At 47.0% G+C, this 16,720-nt stretch overlaps 1 protein-coding gene across 3 annotated transcripts in view; it reads right to left on the reverse strand.

The window, feature by feature from the left end:
* LOC147904334 (uncharacterized) overlaps window positions 1–16,720 on the reverse strand; it is a 102,831-nt gene that overhangs the window by 11,156 nt on the left and 74,955 nt on the right. For all 3 annotated transcript variants that reach the window (XM_087385975.1, XM_087385965.1, XM_087385957.1), the window contains exons 5-9: window positions 1,369–1,447; window positions 1,098–1,243; window positions 889–973; window positions 644–728; window positions 357–459 (exon numbers count right to left, since the gene is read on the reverse strand). In XM_087385975.1, the coding sequence (XP_087242101.1) occupies window positions 357–459; window positions 644–728; window positions 889–973; window positions 1,098–1,243; window positions 1,369–1,447 (498 nt within the window). The remainder of the gene's footprint in view (window positions 1–356; window positions 460–643; window positions 729–888; window positions 974–1,097; window positions 1,244–1,368; window positions 1,448–16,720) is intronic.

Below are 16,720 nucleotides of genomic sequence, written 5' to 3' on the forward strand. Positions count from 1 at the left end.
CCACTTTCACTTGCACCAAACATCAGGTAGATGATACCAATGGACCTAAATATGCTTGAGTCCACCCAGACTTGCAACTGAGGCATAATCTAAATGGTAATTATTCACTTGCAAGTTTATTTTAATGACTAAATTGAATCATGCACTAATCACATCATTACAAATTAAATGCCTGAGTGAGCACATTTGCAGCAAACTGCTAATACAGCCACCTAGCTTTCCACACACGAATTACAAACACACAATACACCTCAGCAAACTAAAACATCATATGAAAACTCAACTGCCTTAAGGTTTACAACAAACTGGACCTTGAAATAAATGGGGTGTGGTATTCAGCTTTTAAGAGTAATAACCTTAGAATCCTTCTCAATAATGGTGAAATCCTGAGTAAGCCCAATTGGAAATTGAGGTTCGAGATCAGACTGCACAGTCGTATGACCCTCCTCCGATATATTCCTGCCATGAAACTTCAGCCAAGAGACTTTAAGCGTTTTTTAGGTCCATAGCATGACAATCAAGTACAATTTCGTCACAGAAGGCTTAATCACACTAACTTCCAATTCCCAGAACCACAATAAAAGTTTATATTCAACTGTAAACCAGGAAGCAAAGAACACAAACATAATATATCAGTCTCTACCTAGTAAAGTGGTTTGATGCAGTGGCAGTGGAAGTAATAAAGTGTTCCACTGAGCTGTTGTAACTTGGCAAACTGTCATCGTTGTCTGTCACAAGGCAGGCCAAAGGTATCTTGTCAAACTGCATTGAATTGAAGCACTCCGATGACTGTATATCAATGCATCACTCCACATGTTTTCTAATATGTTTCATATGTTGACCCGAGAAGTGGTGAGACAGGATTGAAACAAGATGATGATAACTGACAAGGTATGTAAGGGCTCCTGAGAGCAGCCTCAAGCATGGCTTTGAAGTTCAGGGCAGCTGAAACAGCAGGCTCGAAGTTTCCTGCCTGTTATGTGAAAAATTTTCTTCTTAGCAAAGTTTACAACATGAGTTTACCAATCCAAAACATAACAGATATTTCATGACTTCGCACATCACTATCATGAAATTATAAGGAAATTATCAACCACCTGGTCATCTGAGACGTCAGATTCACTACCAGACAACTCCCCTTCAGGTATAATTCCACTATCTGCCATTTTGGCAGCCATAATAGCTCCCTCTCTCTCAGCATCACTTTCAAAGTCAAAAGCTTCCATGCTAGTGCTCCTGTCTTCTGGACAAGTCCAACCAGCTAAATTGTAAGCAGTCAAAATAAAAATATAAGCGCAACAATGATCATGACAAACAGAAAAGGAAAAATGAATTGAACTGCTTACATAAAGGCTTTAAGAATACAACCTGCAAGTCCGCAGCTGTTATCCCTCATAAAATCCTCTGTCCCAATGATGTGTGGTAGCTGTTTATGCCATCTCTCTGCCTGCAATTTAGCTTTCATCAGACTAACTTGGTAATTCCAAACCTGACTGAAGCTTAACATCATAGCACCACAAATAAAGAAGACATCCCCCAAAAACTAAGGGAAAAACATTATGGGACTATGAGAACGCACAATTGAATTATGAGAATGCACTCACAAGCATGCAATAGACTAATGACATATATATGCTTAATCATACACGAGGTGCATTGAGTACTAGCATAGAGTTTTATTTTGCATGATATTTCACCAGTCCAATTTTTCTACTTGTTTGACGTTCCAAAGATGATTTCAAGAAAATGCTAGAAATTACGCAAAAGGGATCTCTGGAAGGCAGCAAGTAAAACAAATCTACTTTAGGGTTCCAACTTGTAATCAAACGATTCTTTCCAATCATCCAATGGACTACCTTCAAATTTATGCTAACGCAGCTACATTGTACCATTCATTCACCTTTCTACATGTAGCCTTCCCCTTCCAAATAAACCTACATACACTCCTCTTGAGAAAACCAAGGTTTGAAAAACGCCCTTGAGCTCTACTTTGGAGGTGTATGTGCTTTAAAGTCCCTCTCTTACAATATGTGCCAAAGGCGTATTTGTTGGAAATATTGCACGATTTAAGGGAGTGGGCCAAGTTTTGGCCACTGCCTTAAAAATTGTATGATTAGGAGGGCTAGGGACATTATTTCCTTCTAAGGTTCCCCCCCTAGGGCCTAACCACAAGCAATGGTTGAGTTAGTACTACAATCAATGTTGACTCACCCTAAGCTCACCCTAGACTTTAGGGTTTTATCATGTTGATGGCCCTCTTGTATATCGTTCTTGCAATCTCAATTCAATTCAGCTCCACGTTTTTTAGCTTTCTGAATCTCCAAACTCTTGCATCTGGTATCAGAGTAGTCTTCCCCTTGCTCCCACGCACTTCCTCCTGTTGGGGTAAAGGCACATTGCCACCCCTTTATTAAAGATATGACACCTATGACTGTCTTAAGACAGTCATAGGGTAAAAATCTAATCCTAATAAAACTTAAGAGTTTGTGGTGTGGCTCATCACTTCACACCCGCATGTTTGGAGTCTTCTCACTCTCACTCTCTCCCAGTTGCACTTCTTCCACCTTACCTTCCCCTTCAACTGGTATCAGAGCCAGCCTCTCTTCTCTCTTCCCCCTCTACCTCTACCTATCCTCAGCCCGGGCAGCAGATCGAGGCAGCGCACCGGCAATCCACGCGGGTGAGCAGGGCAACGCGCACGGGTTGCAGCGGGTCTGTGAGCAGGGCAGGGCGGCGCGGGACAGCAACGTGGGGCGACGAGAGGTAGCGCAGGCAGCAGCGCAGGGCAACGCAGGCAACGCGTGGGCGCAGGCAGCGCGCAGGCAGCCGTACAGTTGTGTACGGACGTACGACCGTCCATACAACCGTATGGACACCGTACTGTCGACCGTACCGTACGGACCGCCGTACGAACTGCGACAGGGAGGTGTTTTTTCATTGGGAGCAGCGTCAGGCATCTAGGCACACAAGCCTAGGAAGCATTCGAGGAGGAAGAAGAAGAAAATCTCAAATTTTGAGAAAAGTACAACAGGTACAGCGAGGAGATTTGGAATTTTCCTGAGGTGCATTGTATTGCGTGAAGTACAGCAAGTACTTTTCTTTTATTTCCCTCCTGTTTGGAGGAGGACTTGTGCACAGATATCGGAATTTATGCATTGGACAGAGGATATATGCTTTTATTGGGTTTAAATCTCAGTTTACGGGTGAGCAGATCATAGGGCTTTTGCCCGGCAGTTGATGCTTTGTATGCCTTGAGGTAGTGTGGTGCCAGAGTGCACACATTTGTCTCGATTTCCACAGTGTGGAGGTGACATTTTCTTGCAGGTCACATTTCTTGTGCAACACTCAGAGAACCTCAGTTGAGCCACGCTTGGCCAGGGCGCATCGAGTTTACTCGGTCCCTAACTGTCCATCGTTGACAGTGCTCAAAGGTTCCTCATTGAGTGTTTGTACGTTGGGATCTGTGTATGTCACTTCTACACAGGGCAGTATATGCATTACACTGTTAGTTGATTTTGTCAGAGAGATTTGCACATTGTATGCCTTATCCCTCATTGTTGAGGTTGTTTTTCACTTGGTACAGGTGTCAAATCAAGGGGCTTTTGCCCAGATTTTGCTTGAGAGCACTTGGGTTACTGTCAGAGATCTTTAGATGCCTTTTATCCCCTTGGCAGAAGGGTGATTGCTTGGGATTTATCCCATTTTCTGTTGCAGGTTTTGTGACAGGCTGAAGTGTCTGGAGCTATTTTTTTTTTCAGTAAACAAAACAGTGTATGCCAAGTGGTTTATGCATATTAAATCAGTGCAATACCTCATCTGAGGTGGGAGAAGTGATCAGGACAGCAGTGTTTACAGCAGTGTTTTGTGCTTTGTCAGCTGATGATGCACTGTTAAAGCGCTTGTGGAACAGCTGCAGCATTCTGAAGTTACTGTTTTATGCCTATTTGAGCACGGTACAGTGTGTCAGAAGGTACAGTAATTGGAGGGAATTTTCTGTTTTGCTGCAGATTTTTTTTTTACAGTAAAAAACAGCACTATTGTGAGTGCTCCTGGCTCTTGATAGAGCAGGTTTTTTCTCAGAAATCAGAATTTTATTCAGTCTTTTTTGACTTACAGGGAGTCAGGTACTTTCCTTATCTGATATGGCATCAGGGGGAAGTGAATCATCAATTCTGAACATAAAGAAATTGGAAGGAGCACACAATTATGCATTATGGGCAGAACAGTGTTTGAATGTACTTCTGTTAAAGAAGATTTCTAAGCCCATAAGGGTGAAGGGTGTCAAGCCATCTGACATGGCAGATGATGAATGGGAAGAGCTTGATTTGTCCGCAAGGGCAGCTATCATGCTTACTATTTCTGATACTCTTGTGTTCAATGTTCAGGCTGAAAAGACCTCTTATGGCCTATGGCAGAGGCTAGCAGAGTTGTATGCCCAAAAGAGTTCAGCCAGTAAGGTTTATTGGTTGAAGAAGCTGGTTGATCTTCGCATGAAGGAAGGTACAACTATGACCTCACACTTGAGTGAGTTCAATGCCATCTTTACACAGCTGATTGCACAGGGTTTGAATCTTGATGAGGAGTTCAAGGCTACCTTCTTGTTGTGTACCCTCCCTGAGAGTTGGGACACTTTCAAGACCACCCTGTCAAATTCAAATGTCATTCTTATGTATGCTGATGTGGAGAGCTCTCTCCTTATGGAGGAGATGAGCAGGAAAAATAATATGGGCAGCAAGTCTTCAAATGCTTTGCAGGTACAGGATAGAGGCAGGACTCAGCAGAAGGGGAGATCTGCTAGTAAGTCCAAATCCCGCAGTCAGTCCCGTGGCAAAAAGGATATTGAATGCTTTTATAGTGGCAAGAAGGGACATGTGAAGTCTAAGTGCTTCAAGTTCATACGGGATCAGAAAGCCAAGAAGGCTGAAACAAAGGATGCAGGCAGTGGAAGCAAAGGCAAAGGCAAGGCCAAGGTGGATGACTTGGATGCAGTGAATGTTGCAGCAGAGGATAGTGACGGTGACAGACATGATGTTTTATGCTCTTCTGCTGTAATTACACATACTTTGGTTATTGATGGCCATGACATGCACACCTGGCTCTTGGATTCAGGTGCTTCTTTTCATGTTACTCCTCATAGGGAGTGGTTTACTTCCTACACAGGTACTCATGGAGTTGTTCATCTTGGGAACAACTATGCATGTCAGATTGTAGGGATTGGCAGTATACAGATAGTATTCCCTGATGGACACATATTTATGCTTGATGGTGTCCGCCATGTGCCGCAAATCAAGAAAAATCTGATTAGCACTGGCTTGTTGGATGACAGTGGTTACCACACCACATTTGGGGATTCCAAATGGGTGATTACTGATGGCCAGGTTGTAGTGGCTGAGGGTTATAAGAGTGATACCTTGTACCCTCTTTATGTTTCCAGTGTGGGTAATCATGTTGTTGCCATAACCGAGCTGCCAAAGGTTTCATTGTGGCATAGCCGGTTGGGACACATGTCTGTTAAAGGAATGCAAGAACTGTCACGTTTGGGTTATCTGCCGTCTCTTTCATTTTCAGATTTGCCTACTTGTGATCATTGCATATTTGGCAAGCATTCTATGACTCCTCATAAGAGGAGAACTCCCCAAAATAGAGCACCGCTTGATCTAGTGCACACTGATTTGTGTGAGATGCCACAGCTATCACTAGGGGGTGCAAAGTATTTCATTACTTTTATTGATGATGCCACACGCAAAGTGTGGGTCTATTTCTTGAAGCATAAGAGCGATGCCTTAGATGCTTTCAAGAAGTTTGTCGCTCAAGTTGAGAATCGGACAGGTCGCAGGCTGAAATGCCTCAGATCCGATAATGGGGGTGAGTATGTGTCACATGCTTTTGTACAGTTTTGTGAAGCTAAGGGCATTAAACAGGAACTCACAGCCCCTCATAATGCATCTCAAAATGGTGTAAGTGAGCGGATGAATCGAACTATTCAGGAGAAGGTTCGATGTATGTTGTCTTATGCTGCATTACCCCATGGCTTTTGGGCAGAAGCCGTGCAAACAGCAGTTCACATTATTAACAGGTCGCCAAACAAGGCTTTGGAGTTGAAAGTGCCAGAGGAGGTGTGGTCTGGCAAGCCACCTTCATATAAGCACTTACGTGTGTTTGGCTGCGAGTGCTTTGCTTATATACGCAAAGAACTGCGCACCAAACTGGAGCCAAAGTCTTTCAGATGCATCTTCATGGGTTATGGTGACGAAGGTGAAATGGGGTACAGATTATGGGATCCCGTTAAACGAAAGATTATACGCAGCAATGATGTCATCTTTAAAGAGGATAGTGTACACAAGGAACCCGTGCAACCTGTGGAATACAGGAGGGTTATTTATGATGATGTTGGACAGCAAAGAATGCCCATTTATATGCAGCAGCAGGCTGCTGCAGATAACCCTGTTCAAGAGGGTATACAGGCTGAAAATCAGCCAGATAATTTTGCCAATAATGCACCACTGGATATGCCAGCAGATGGGGCTGTAGAACAGCCAGATATGGTGGTACAGCCACCTGTCATGCATGACGAACAGGCTGGACAGCAGCCTAATCCGGAACATTTTGTTAGGAGGAGCACCCGTGTACAACGGCCTCCTGCCAGGTTTGTTCCAGGAGCCAATAATGTGGCTGATTTTATCATGCTGACAGATTGTGGTGAGCCTTCCAGCTTCAAGGAAGCTATGGGAAGAACAGAGAAAAAGAAGTGGGAGAAAGCCATGCAATCAGAAATGGACTCCCTACTTCAAAATGATACATGGGACTTGGTGCAGCTACCTGCAGGCAGAAAGGTTTTGCCATGCAAGTGGGTTTACAAAGTCAAAGTGGATTCAAATGCTTTACCGAGGTATAAGGCCAGATTGGTTGCCAAGGGATTTAAGCAGGAGAAGGGCATTGACTTTGATGAGATCTTTTCCCCTGTAGTCAAGATGACTACTTTGAGAGCAGTGTTAGCTCTTGTTGCTCATGAGGACATGGATTTATGTCAGATGGATGTGAAGACTGCTTTTCTTCACGGAGATCTCCATGATGAGATCTACATGAGTCAGCCAGAGGGATATGCTGTTAAAGGGAAAGAGCAGCTTGTGTGTAAGCTCAAAAGGAGCTTGTATGGACTCAAGCAGGCACCAAGGGAATGGTACAAGAAGTTTGATGCCTTCATGCAATCCCAAGGGTATCATAGGTGTGAGACCGATCACTGCTTGTACACCAAACGGGCAAAGGATGGCAGTTTGATGCTCCTCATTCTGTATGTGGATGACATGCTGATTGCCAGCAAATCTCAGCAGGAGATTAGTGCTTTGAAGAAGCAACTGCATAAGTCTTTTGACATGAAAGACTTGGGTGATGCAAATCATATTCTTGGTATGCGGATTATTCGTGACAGGTCCAACGGACTTTTGTTTCTGTCACAGAAGGAGTACATTGACAAAGTACTGCAGAGGTTTAAAATGGAGGGGGGGAAGTCTATTAGTACCCCGTTGCCTCCTCATTTAAAACTCAGCAGTAAGGACAGCCCCAGATCAGATGATGATAAGGCTGAGATGGCCAAGGTTCCGTATGCATCTGCAGTTGGTTCTTTGATGTATGCCATGGTTGCCACTCGTCCGGATATTGCTTTTGCGGTGGGAGTCATCAGCAGGTATATGGCAAATCCAGGCAAGCGGCACTGGGAAGCAGTGAAAGGTGTTTTGAGGTATCTCAAAGGTACCAAAGACTTGTGCATATGCTATGGTAGGCAAGAAGCATTGGTGCATGGTTTTACAGATTCAGACTATGCAGGGAATGTAGATAACCGGAAGTCTACTACCGGTTATATTTTCACATTTGCAGGAGGTGCTATACCATGGGTGTCTCGGTTGCAGAAATGCGTTGCATTGTCAACTACTGAAGCTGAATATGTTGCAGCCACTGAGGCTTGCAAGGAAGCAATATGGCTTACTCGGCTGGTGGGAGATTTAGGCATTACAGGAGATATGCCAGTTTTGCATTGTGATAGTCAGAGTGCTATCATGTTGGCAAAGAATCCGGTCTTTCATCAAAAGACCAAGCACATAGATGTGAAATATCATTTCATCAGGGAGGTACTGGAAGACAAGCGACTTGAGCTTGTGAAAGTGCATACTGATGATAATCCTGCAGATTTGCTCACTAAGAGCTTGTCTACAGAGCGGTTTGCACATTGCCGCCACATCATGGGATTAGGATGAGACCATTCTTATTTTATGGTCTTGTATACAGTAACTGTATATTGCTGTAATTTTTATTCTTTTCTCCCCTTTAGGCACATTGGCCTTTAGGTGGGAGGTTGTTGGGGTAAAGGCACATTGCCACCCCTTTATTAAAGATATGACACCTATGACTGTCTTAAGACAGTCATAGGGTAAAAACCTAATCCTAATAAAACTTAAGAGTTTGTGGTGTGGCTCATCACTTCACACCCGCATGTTTGGAGTCTTCTCACTCTCTCACTCTCTCCCAGTTGCACTTCTTCCACCTTACCTTCCCCTTCACCTCCCACCTCCCGCACCCTTGGGTATATTTTCTATCGTGAAAAACTCCAATTTCATCACGAAAAATTGGCTACTACAACTCTGTTTTGAACTGGCCGCCCTCTTTAAGGGATCTTGAGCACTCTTGGAGCTGTTCCTCAGTGGGCCGCCTAAGCTAAAAGATAGGGCCCCTTCTGCAGCACTTTTTGGTTGTTGGTCAACCTGTTCCAGATCTTTAGCAAGCATGCTGCTGGTTGCCTATTTCTAAGCTCTCTTGGACGTGCAACAACACATATACCTTTGTAAGACTAGAATAAATCCAATCATGCAAATTTAGAGTTTTTGTTGTTCTAAAGACGAAAAATCTACACAGAATAAAAGAGAAAATGAAAGAGAAGGAGAAAAAAAAAAAAAAGAGGTAATCAAAAACTTTTATGAAAAACAAAAGTAAGACATACTTAGCAAACAAAGCAACACTTAAGTCGTCATTAGGGCCCAAGCATAAGCAGCTATATTGGGTTTCTAAAGACCCGCTGAATCTCTTGGGCAAACACAGTGCTTAGTAAAATACATCAAATAAACAAAAGAGAAAGAAAACAAGAAATAAAGAAGAAAGGAAGAAGGTGACTAAGCAAAAATAAACAACCAAGTCAAGAAACAAAATCTTCCAAAAGATTGGAATTAATTCTCTCTCTCTCTCTCTCTCTCTCTCTCTCTCACTTCCAGGACCCTCGGACCAAGGCTCTTCTCTTCAACTCCTTGGTCCGACCAGCCGGTATGTATGGCAGCCCTTGTTGGGGGCCTGACATGTCAGAGATACAGTGGACACGGGTGGAGCGCCTGCAGATCCTCCTGCTCTCATGGATGATCCGGGGGAAACCGTCTGTACCACATCACATCATTCAGGCTGAGTTTGGTGCTTCTCCACTCCAGCTAAATGCAGCCTTTCAGACCATCACATATCTACACCGGGTTAGATCATATGGGGACTGCACATCAGGGACACAGAGGTTGCCATGGTTGGCTCTCGATTCATCCATGAGATTGGCAGCAGAGGGAGACGATCGATGCTGGTATGCACGGACTGACAGATGGTTTGTGAGACTAGGGTTCCACATCGATAGGATACCTTCTTTTCAGTACAGTTTAGATGCCCCTCCGGTACTCCCACCCACCATCCCGATTGGACCACACCCCAACCAGGTCATTCGAGAGGATCTCCTGCAGCTACACACCTTTAGGACCTGGTTGGAGCCGAGGGAGCTCCCAGTGAAGCTGAGTTTCTACACAGATTACTGTCTTCGTATTTCGGAGGAGGGATTCATCACACCACCGAAGTACACTGAGCTTCATATGCCTCACTCACTACGGATCTCCATCGGACAATTTCGAGTATCATCACACCGCCTCCACATAGAGAGCGGCAGAGCAGAGGGGATTCCTAGGGAGCATCGCTTATGCATATTGTGCAACTGTCACGAGGTTGAGTCGGAGGAGCATTTTATTTTTAGGTGCCCAGTGTACTACAAGATCCGAGGTCGCTACCACTGCCTCTTCAGAGACGGCTCCGGGCTCCTTTCCAGATTCCTCGCCTACCCAGATCAAAGATGCCTCACGGCCTTCATTCACGAGGGGGTCCGACACAAAGACAGGCGACAAGGCTCGGCCACATCATCAGACACCTCTCAGAGTAGGATCACAGAGTTCCTCCCATTGAGTGACATTGATCGTCCAATCTCTAGCCGCAGACGTGACAAAGACCCCGACCTGAGATCGCAGCACGACACACGAGACACGAGGGGGACACAGATTACTCTGAGGGACCTCCCGTCATTGTTTAGACCCGGGATACGTCCCATGGGAGCCACGGTGGCTTTGGTCTTGTGTCGAGCCTCGTCCAGGAGACCGAGATGCACGACACACCTTGACAGGCGCCAACGTCCCGTCACCAGCTATGCACCAGCCAGGGCAACATGACATACGGAGGATTCCGCTCCGCTCCAATCCTTTTCTTTTCTTTTCATTGTTACATCCAGATGTATTTGATTATGTATGATCAGACTTAGGGTTCAGCACAGGTGATGATGCTCGTTTCAGTAGCTCCACCCTTACTGTGATTTGTATCAGGTTTCTTTCAGTCTCATAGACCCATCGGTCTTCCGAAAACTCTGATAAAATTTCTCTCTCTCTCTCTCTCTCTCTCTCTCTCTCTCTCTCTCCAAAAAAGAAGAAGAAACTGGAATTGACAAAATCAGCCACCTCCCCCTCCCTCTCCCTCGCCACCCCCCGCCTCTCCCTCGCCACCCCTCAGCACTCAGCCAACCCCTAGCCACCCCTCAGCCCCCCCTACCTGTCGCGACACCTCTAGCCTAGCCTCCGTCTGCACCTAAATCTGCCGCGACACCTCTAGCCTAGCCTAGCCTAGCCCCCGCCTACTACAGCGCCCCCTAGCCTAGCCCCTGCCTACCTACAGCGCCTAGCCTACCTACAGCCCCTAGCAAGCCTAGCATACCTAGGCGACTGCTCAGGAGCAGCCTGAACAGCCTCATCTAGCTTGGAAGCTCAGATCATTAGTCTCCAAGACGAGAATGTAAATTTGAAGGCAAATACACACGGAGATGAAGGGGAGCTTCAGCCATCCCTACACGAGGAGCTGAACATCATTAGGGAACAAATGAAGAAAGGGGGCAAATGGAACTTCAGAAGAAGGATGCAAGATCATAGATGAACTGAAATCTGAGAATGAAAAACTCAGAAAAGACTTGGCATTCTTGCAAGACACTATGAAGGGTAAACATGCTGAATTCACCCAGAAAATCAAGAAAGGAGAGGCTGCAATCTTGGAATGGAGCGATGTGGTCAAGAAAGGTACTCCTGTTCCCAAGAAAGAGTTCATTTCAGATGCTCTAGAGGAGGATAAAAGGAGAAACAGTAAATCCCTAAATGTCTTAGTCCGAGGTCTCACGGTAGGAGACACTCAAATGCTTTGTTCACCAAAATGGATGTGAACCTGACATGCGAGACAGCTTGGAGAGCTGGCAAGCCTAATGCACCCACAAAGCCACTTGTGATGAAGCTTCGAATAGCCATGGATAGGAAGACCCTCATGAGCACAAGGGTGACCTTGAAAGGAACCCGGATCTACCTGGACGATGACCTCACCCTCCTACAATAGGAACACCAGAGGGAAGGTATGGTACACGTCATGGCAGCGAGAGAAGCAGGGAAATGGGCTGCATACAGAGATGGTAGGGTGATCATCCGAGAGAGAGGAGATCAGGACTTGGGGAGACCAGAAGAAAAGGAAGAGAAAGAAGAGGGTGAATTATGACGGTGTCGGGCCAAGGGGACACAAAGTGGACTGAGAATTGCAGTGTGGAATTGCAATGGCACACTCTGGTCTGATCCGGGTGGTTTCTCGGAGACGCACACTGACATAGACATGGTCTTCTATACTGAGACACATGAGAGCCCCGAGAGAGGACTGCCCACTGTGACAAGATATACATGGGAGTCATCTCATAGGAAGGAGACGAGGAGAGACACTGGTGTGCAGGGTTCAAAGGGAGTGGCTATCCTCTTTAAATCACACATGAGACCTCTCATATCAGTGGCACGAAGAGAGAAGCATGCGCGACACATGTGGATATGAGTCCAGCTACCAGACGCACGACCGATTCTCATAGCAGTGTGTTATTTCCCCCCAGATACTTCATCCTATGCATGTGAGGTCACCACAGAAGGGCACAGCCCGTATGAGTCGATTCAGGATGATATCATTGAATTCTCCAGGCAGGGGGACATCCTCCTTCTTGGTGACTTCAATGCATGCACAGGGAACATGCAGGTGGGCCTACTGGACTTTGCATCGGATTCCCTCATAGTTACCAGAACTAGATGCAACTGAGCTCGGGATAGTGAGACACTCTGCAGATGCACCACAGGTGGACGACATCTACTTGAGCTAGGGGCTGTTCATGATCTGATCATTTACAATGGTCTACAGAGATGGCCATCATCCGGTGGTCTCACTTGTTTCCCACATGGCGGAAGGACAAGCACAGTGGACTACCTATTGGATCCTTTGGCCTTTACCTCACAAATATACAACTCTATTGTGCCCCCTCCCCCACTCGGTGCTGATCACTCGTACTTAGCCTTTTGTATCTCTACCACTATGCCAGTCACAAGGAGGGATCCCCCCACGCCCACTCATGTACAAGTTCACTGAGATCGTGCCCTAGACCCCATCTATGTGAGCAACCTAGCGAAGGGACTTCCAGCCCTACTACTTGGAGATGTTGTAGACCTCGCCCACACCTCAAACACCCTTGTCATAGTAGTCATGGACGCAGCCATTAGGTCTTTCCCCACGACTCGATCTGCACGTGCTTCACTAGGTAAGATGCCACAAAATCCTTCATATGACGATAAGTGTGCAGAGAGATGAGAGCTCACCTCACACATGAGTGAGCCCTTGGCCAATTGACAACACCCGAGGCACAGCGGATCTCAGGCCAACTGACACATCATAGGCGGGCCTTCCTCACCCGCAGAATGGACGAGGTGATCAGTTCTTTTCGAGGGGGGGATCCCACCATTGGTTGGGGGCTTCTATCTGAGGGGAAGCCACCTATACCCATCACAAACCCAGGTGTTTGGCACACTTATGCATGCTCTCTTTATGATGTCCCGATGCAGGCACCACCTGATATGTCCACTATGCCCAAGCCCACCACTTGCCACTTGTTCACTGCACAAAATGTGCGGGTTGCACTCGACCGGCTTCATAACCGGAGAGCACAGGACCATGAGGGGCTACGGATTGAGCATTTGGATCATGGATAGGAGGTTTTGGGTCCGGTAATAGCACAAATGTTTAACCACGCCATGTCACGGCTTCCCACCCTCATGGAGTACCACCACCATAGTACCGATACACTAGGCAGGTGACCCCATGGATACTGGAAACTATCGCACTCTCATGATTGGCCACACGCTGGCCAAGATCTATGGATCGCTACTGGAGAGGGAGATCAGCAACCATACAGAGGCACATGGGCAGTGTGCTCTAGGGCAGGCAGGTTTCCGAAGACAGCACTCCACTCTAGACCACATCTTTACCATGAGGACTATCATTGAGGAGTCGAGGTCGAGACACGCCAAAAAGTCTACGCTTGTTCTGATCTGGGGAGTGGTGAGCCTATACGAGTCCGTCAGAGGGAGAGTTCGTGTCCCAGGAGGCCTATCAGACTGGGTTGAGAGTACGATCGGAGTAAAGCAGGGATGCCCTCTCTCACCGACTCTCTTCGAGCTCTACATTGATGAGATTACATCTTTCAACGGCGAGGGAGCACGACTATCACACTTGATACAGATTCTACTATGTGCGGATGACATAGTCCTCCTGTCATCCTCGGCAGAGGGACTACAGAGACATCTAGATGCCCTAGAGGTGTTCTACAGAGAGAGAGACCTAATGATTAACCTTGGGAAGACCAAGGTCATGATCTTCAACACCTCTTACACAGTGCTCCACCAACATAGCTTTACATACCAGAGTCAGCCAGTGGAGATTGTGCAATCATACACATATTTGGGTGCAGTTTTCATAGGGCCAGTTTTCACGAGTGCTTTGGTCTAACTAGAGCAACAGTGCTTCCAGGCGCACTTCCAAGATCCATCGATGAAGTGTTGGTTTTTCGACACTCTAGTGAGGCCGACTGCCATGTATGTGGCACCTTTTTGGGGGTGTGATATTTCAGCAGCAAAATAGAGGAGATTTGAGCGGCTACAAGTGATTATGGGCTCTAGGATGATTCTAAGCCCTCGGTCCCCCATCAGATGGTACAGGCAGAGTTTGCCATGACCCCCCTCTAGGTTCATGCCATTTTTCAGACAATGACTTTCCTCCACAGAGTTTAGGACCTACCTCACGAGAGACTTCCGAGGCTGGCACTAGAGTCCTCCATACGACTAGCAGAGAGTGGGGTAGCTATAGCATGGTTTGCACACATCACCGCATGGTTTGCCAGTCACGGCATTCACATGGATTGGCTTCCCCCATTTCAATATAGCGTGGATGCACCGCCCGAGTTGATCCCACGGGATGAGATTAACTGCATCATATGGTTAGATCTCCTCCAGCTCCACACATCTCGCACTATGATCACTTTCTAAGAGTATCGGAGGATGGGCTAGTATCTCAAGGACAGAGGAGTCTCACACGCACTAAGGATTGCCATCGAGCAGATGCGGGTCTCATCCCACCAGCTGAGGATCGAGAACAGGGAGAGCTGCACGCATACCCAGAGAGTAGCGGACTTGCAGGTTGTGCACGATGGGGGTGGTTGAGACAGAGGAGCACTTTCTATTGTGTCTGCCCAGCCTACTATGCTCCAAATCATGGGATAAACAAAAGGCTTGTAGTGCATCCAGGTGTCGCTGGAGCCCCTCGGGTGTGGACAACAAGAGTGCCACGTCATCTGCATAAAGAAGAATCCTGATGATGATCCCGGCAAGTGAGTACCCGGTCCCTACGAATGCCCCCATGAAAGTCTCAAGCTCATCGATGTAGAGGCCAAACAGGGTCGGTGATAAGGGACAACCCTGTTTGACCCCTATGGTACTCAGGATCTCATCTGTCCAACCTGCGCCTGTCCGAACTCGGCCTGAGACTCTCTCATACAGTGCCACGACTGCCCAGATGATTTTCACGAAGCAACAATATACCCTCTCCTTCTGTGATCTGGCCTCCTCAATGACACTCCTAAGTGTGAGTATGTGATCCATAGTCCCATGGTCTCGCCTGAAACCGGCCTAACCCTCTGCTCTCAACCCTCTCATCTTTGCGAACAGGCTGACCAATGCACCCAATACAGCTGCATAGATCTTGGACATCACATGTCCAATCATGATAGTCTTGTAGTTACTCGGGTCCCTGGGATCCCCTGCCTTGTGGATGGGGGTGATGGTGTTGAGTGTCCAGGTGCAGGGGAAGCCAAGGCAAACAGCGTCATTAAATAGCTTTGCTAGGATTGGGGCTAACGTGTCGATGTGATAAACTCAGTGCATAGCCCCTCGTGATCCTTCGCTCGGCCATTGTGCAGTTTCAATGTCGTGTCCTTGACTCCCCCTTTGGTGAACAACGTGCAAGTGGTGGGGCGAGGTGTGTGTATGAGATCTGGAGTGGGCTGGTGTGGGACATCATAAAGATGGTGTGCATACGTGTGCCAGACTCTCGTGTCGGTGAGGGGTGATGGGTACCTACGCTCAAGGAATCTCCGCCAAAAATCCTTAGAGTTGCTGTTGTACAAGATGTGCAACAGCTCCTCCTCATTTCGACGAAGAAATGCCTGCTTCTTCCGACGTACGAGACGTGGGTACTTGCGTACCGTGTCTGGTGTGTTCGAGAGGTGACATCTGGTTTCAAATCAGAGCTATCGGCGATAAGCCTTGCACTCCACATCGTACCAATTGTTGCACGCTATAGAACCAACAGGTGGTGGTCTAGTGGACCGTGTGGTGTGGGGAAAGATTTGGAGGACAGCCTCGTTGAGTGTGCGACTAATTAGGGCAACACGGTCCTCTATGAGTGGTATGTGATTGATGTAGGTTAGGAGTCTGTTTAGGCGTCCAGAGTAGGCCGGTGAGAGGCTGTGATCAAAGTGTATGTCGTGGTAGGTGTCGTGCTTCCTATGTGGTGTGTGTGGTGTGGCTGAGCGTGGGGTGGCGGTAGTAAAGAATAGGTATGTGTGATCGGCTCCTGGAGGGAGTGGTGCTACGGTGAAGTCGGTGATACATGAAGTGAAGGTAGGGGATCCCATGATGTAATCTACTACACTAGTGCCCCCCCCGTGTGGGAAGCAAGTAAAACCACCTGAGGAGGGCCATAGGTCGAACCCGTTGTAGATGATGAGATCATGCATCCTGCCCAGATCAAAGAGCGCGTCCATATGGTGTAATAGGCCCGTGTCGGTCTGATGAGGTCCTGGTCATACCTGCTCCGTCTAGGTCCATGTCTGGTAGCATGATAGAGTCGTCTCAGAAATCCAGGAGTGGTGCATGCAGTGTCACATGAAAACGCGTTTCGTCCTGTCGAAACAGGACGAAACGTTTCGTGCCGAAACGTTTCGAAACAATACGAAACGCTCCCAACGAAACGCATGTTTCGCCCAAATCTCAAA

The sequence above is a fragment of the Dipteris shenzhenensis genome, chromosome 2, assembly GCF_047967505.1.
Source record: "Dipteris shenzhenensis isolate YYH24624 ecotype China chromosome 2, Dip_SZ_1.0, whole genome shotgun sequence".
Classification (NCBI taxonomy): Eukaryota; Viridiplantae; Streptophyta; class Polypodiopsida; order Gleicheniales; family Dipteridaceae; genus Dipteris; species Dipteris shenzhenensis.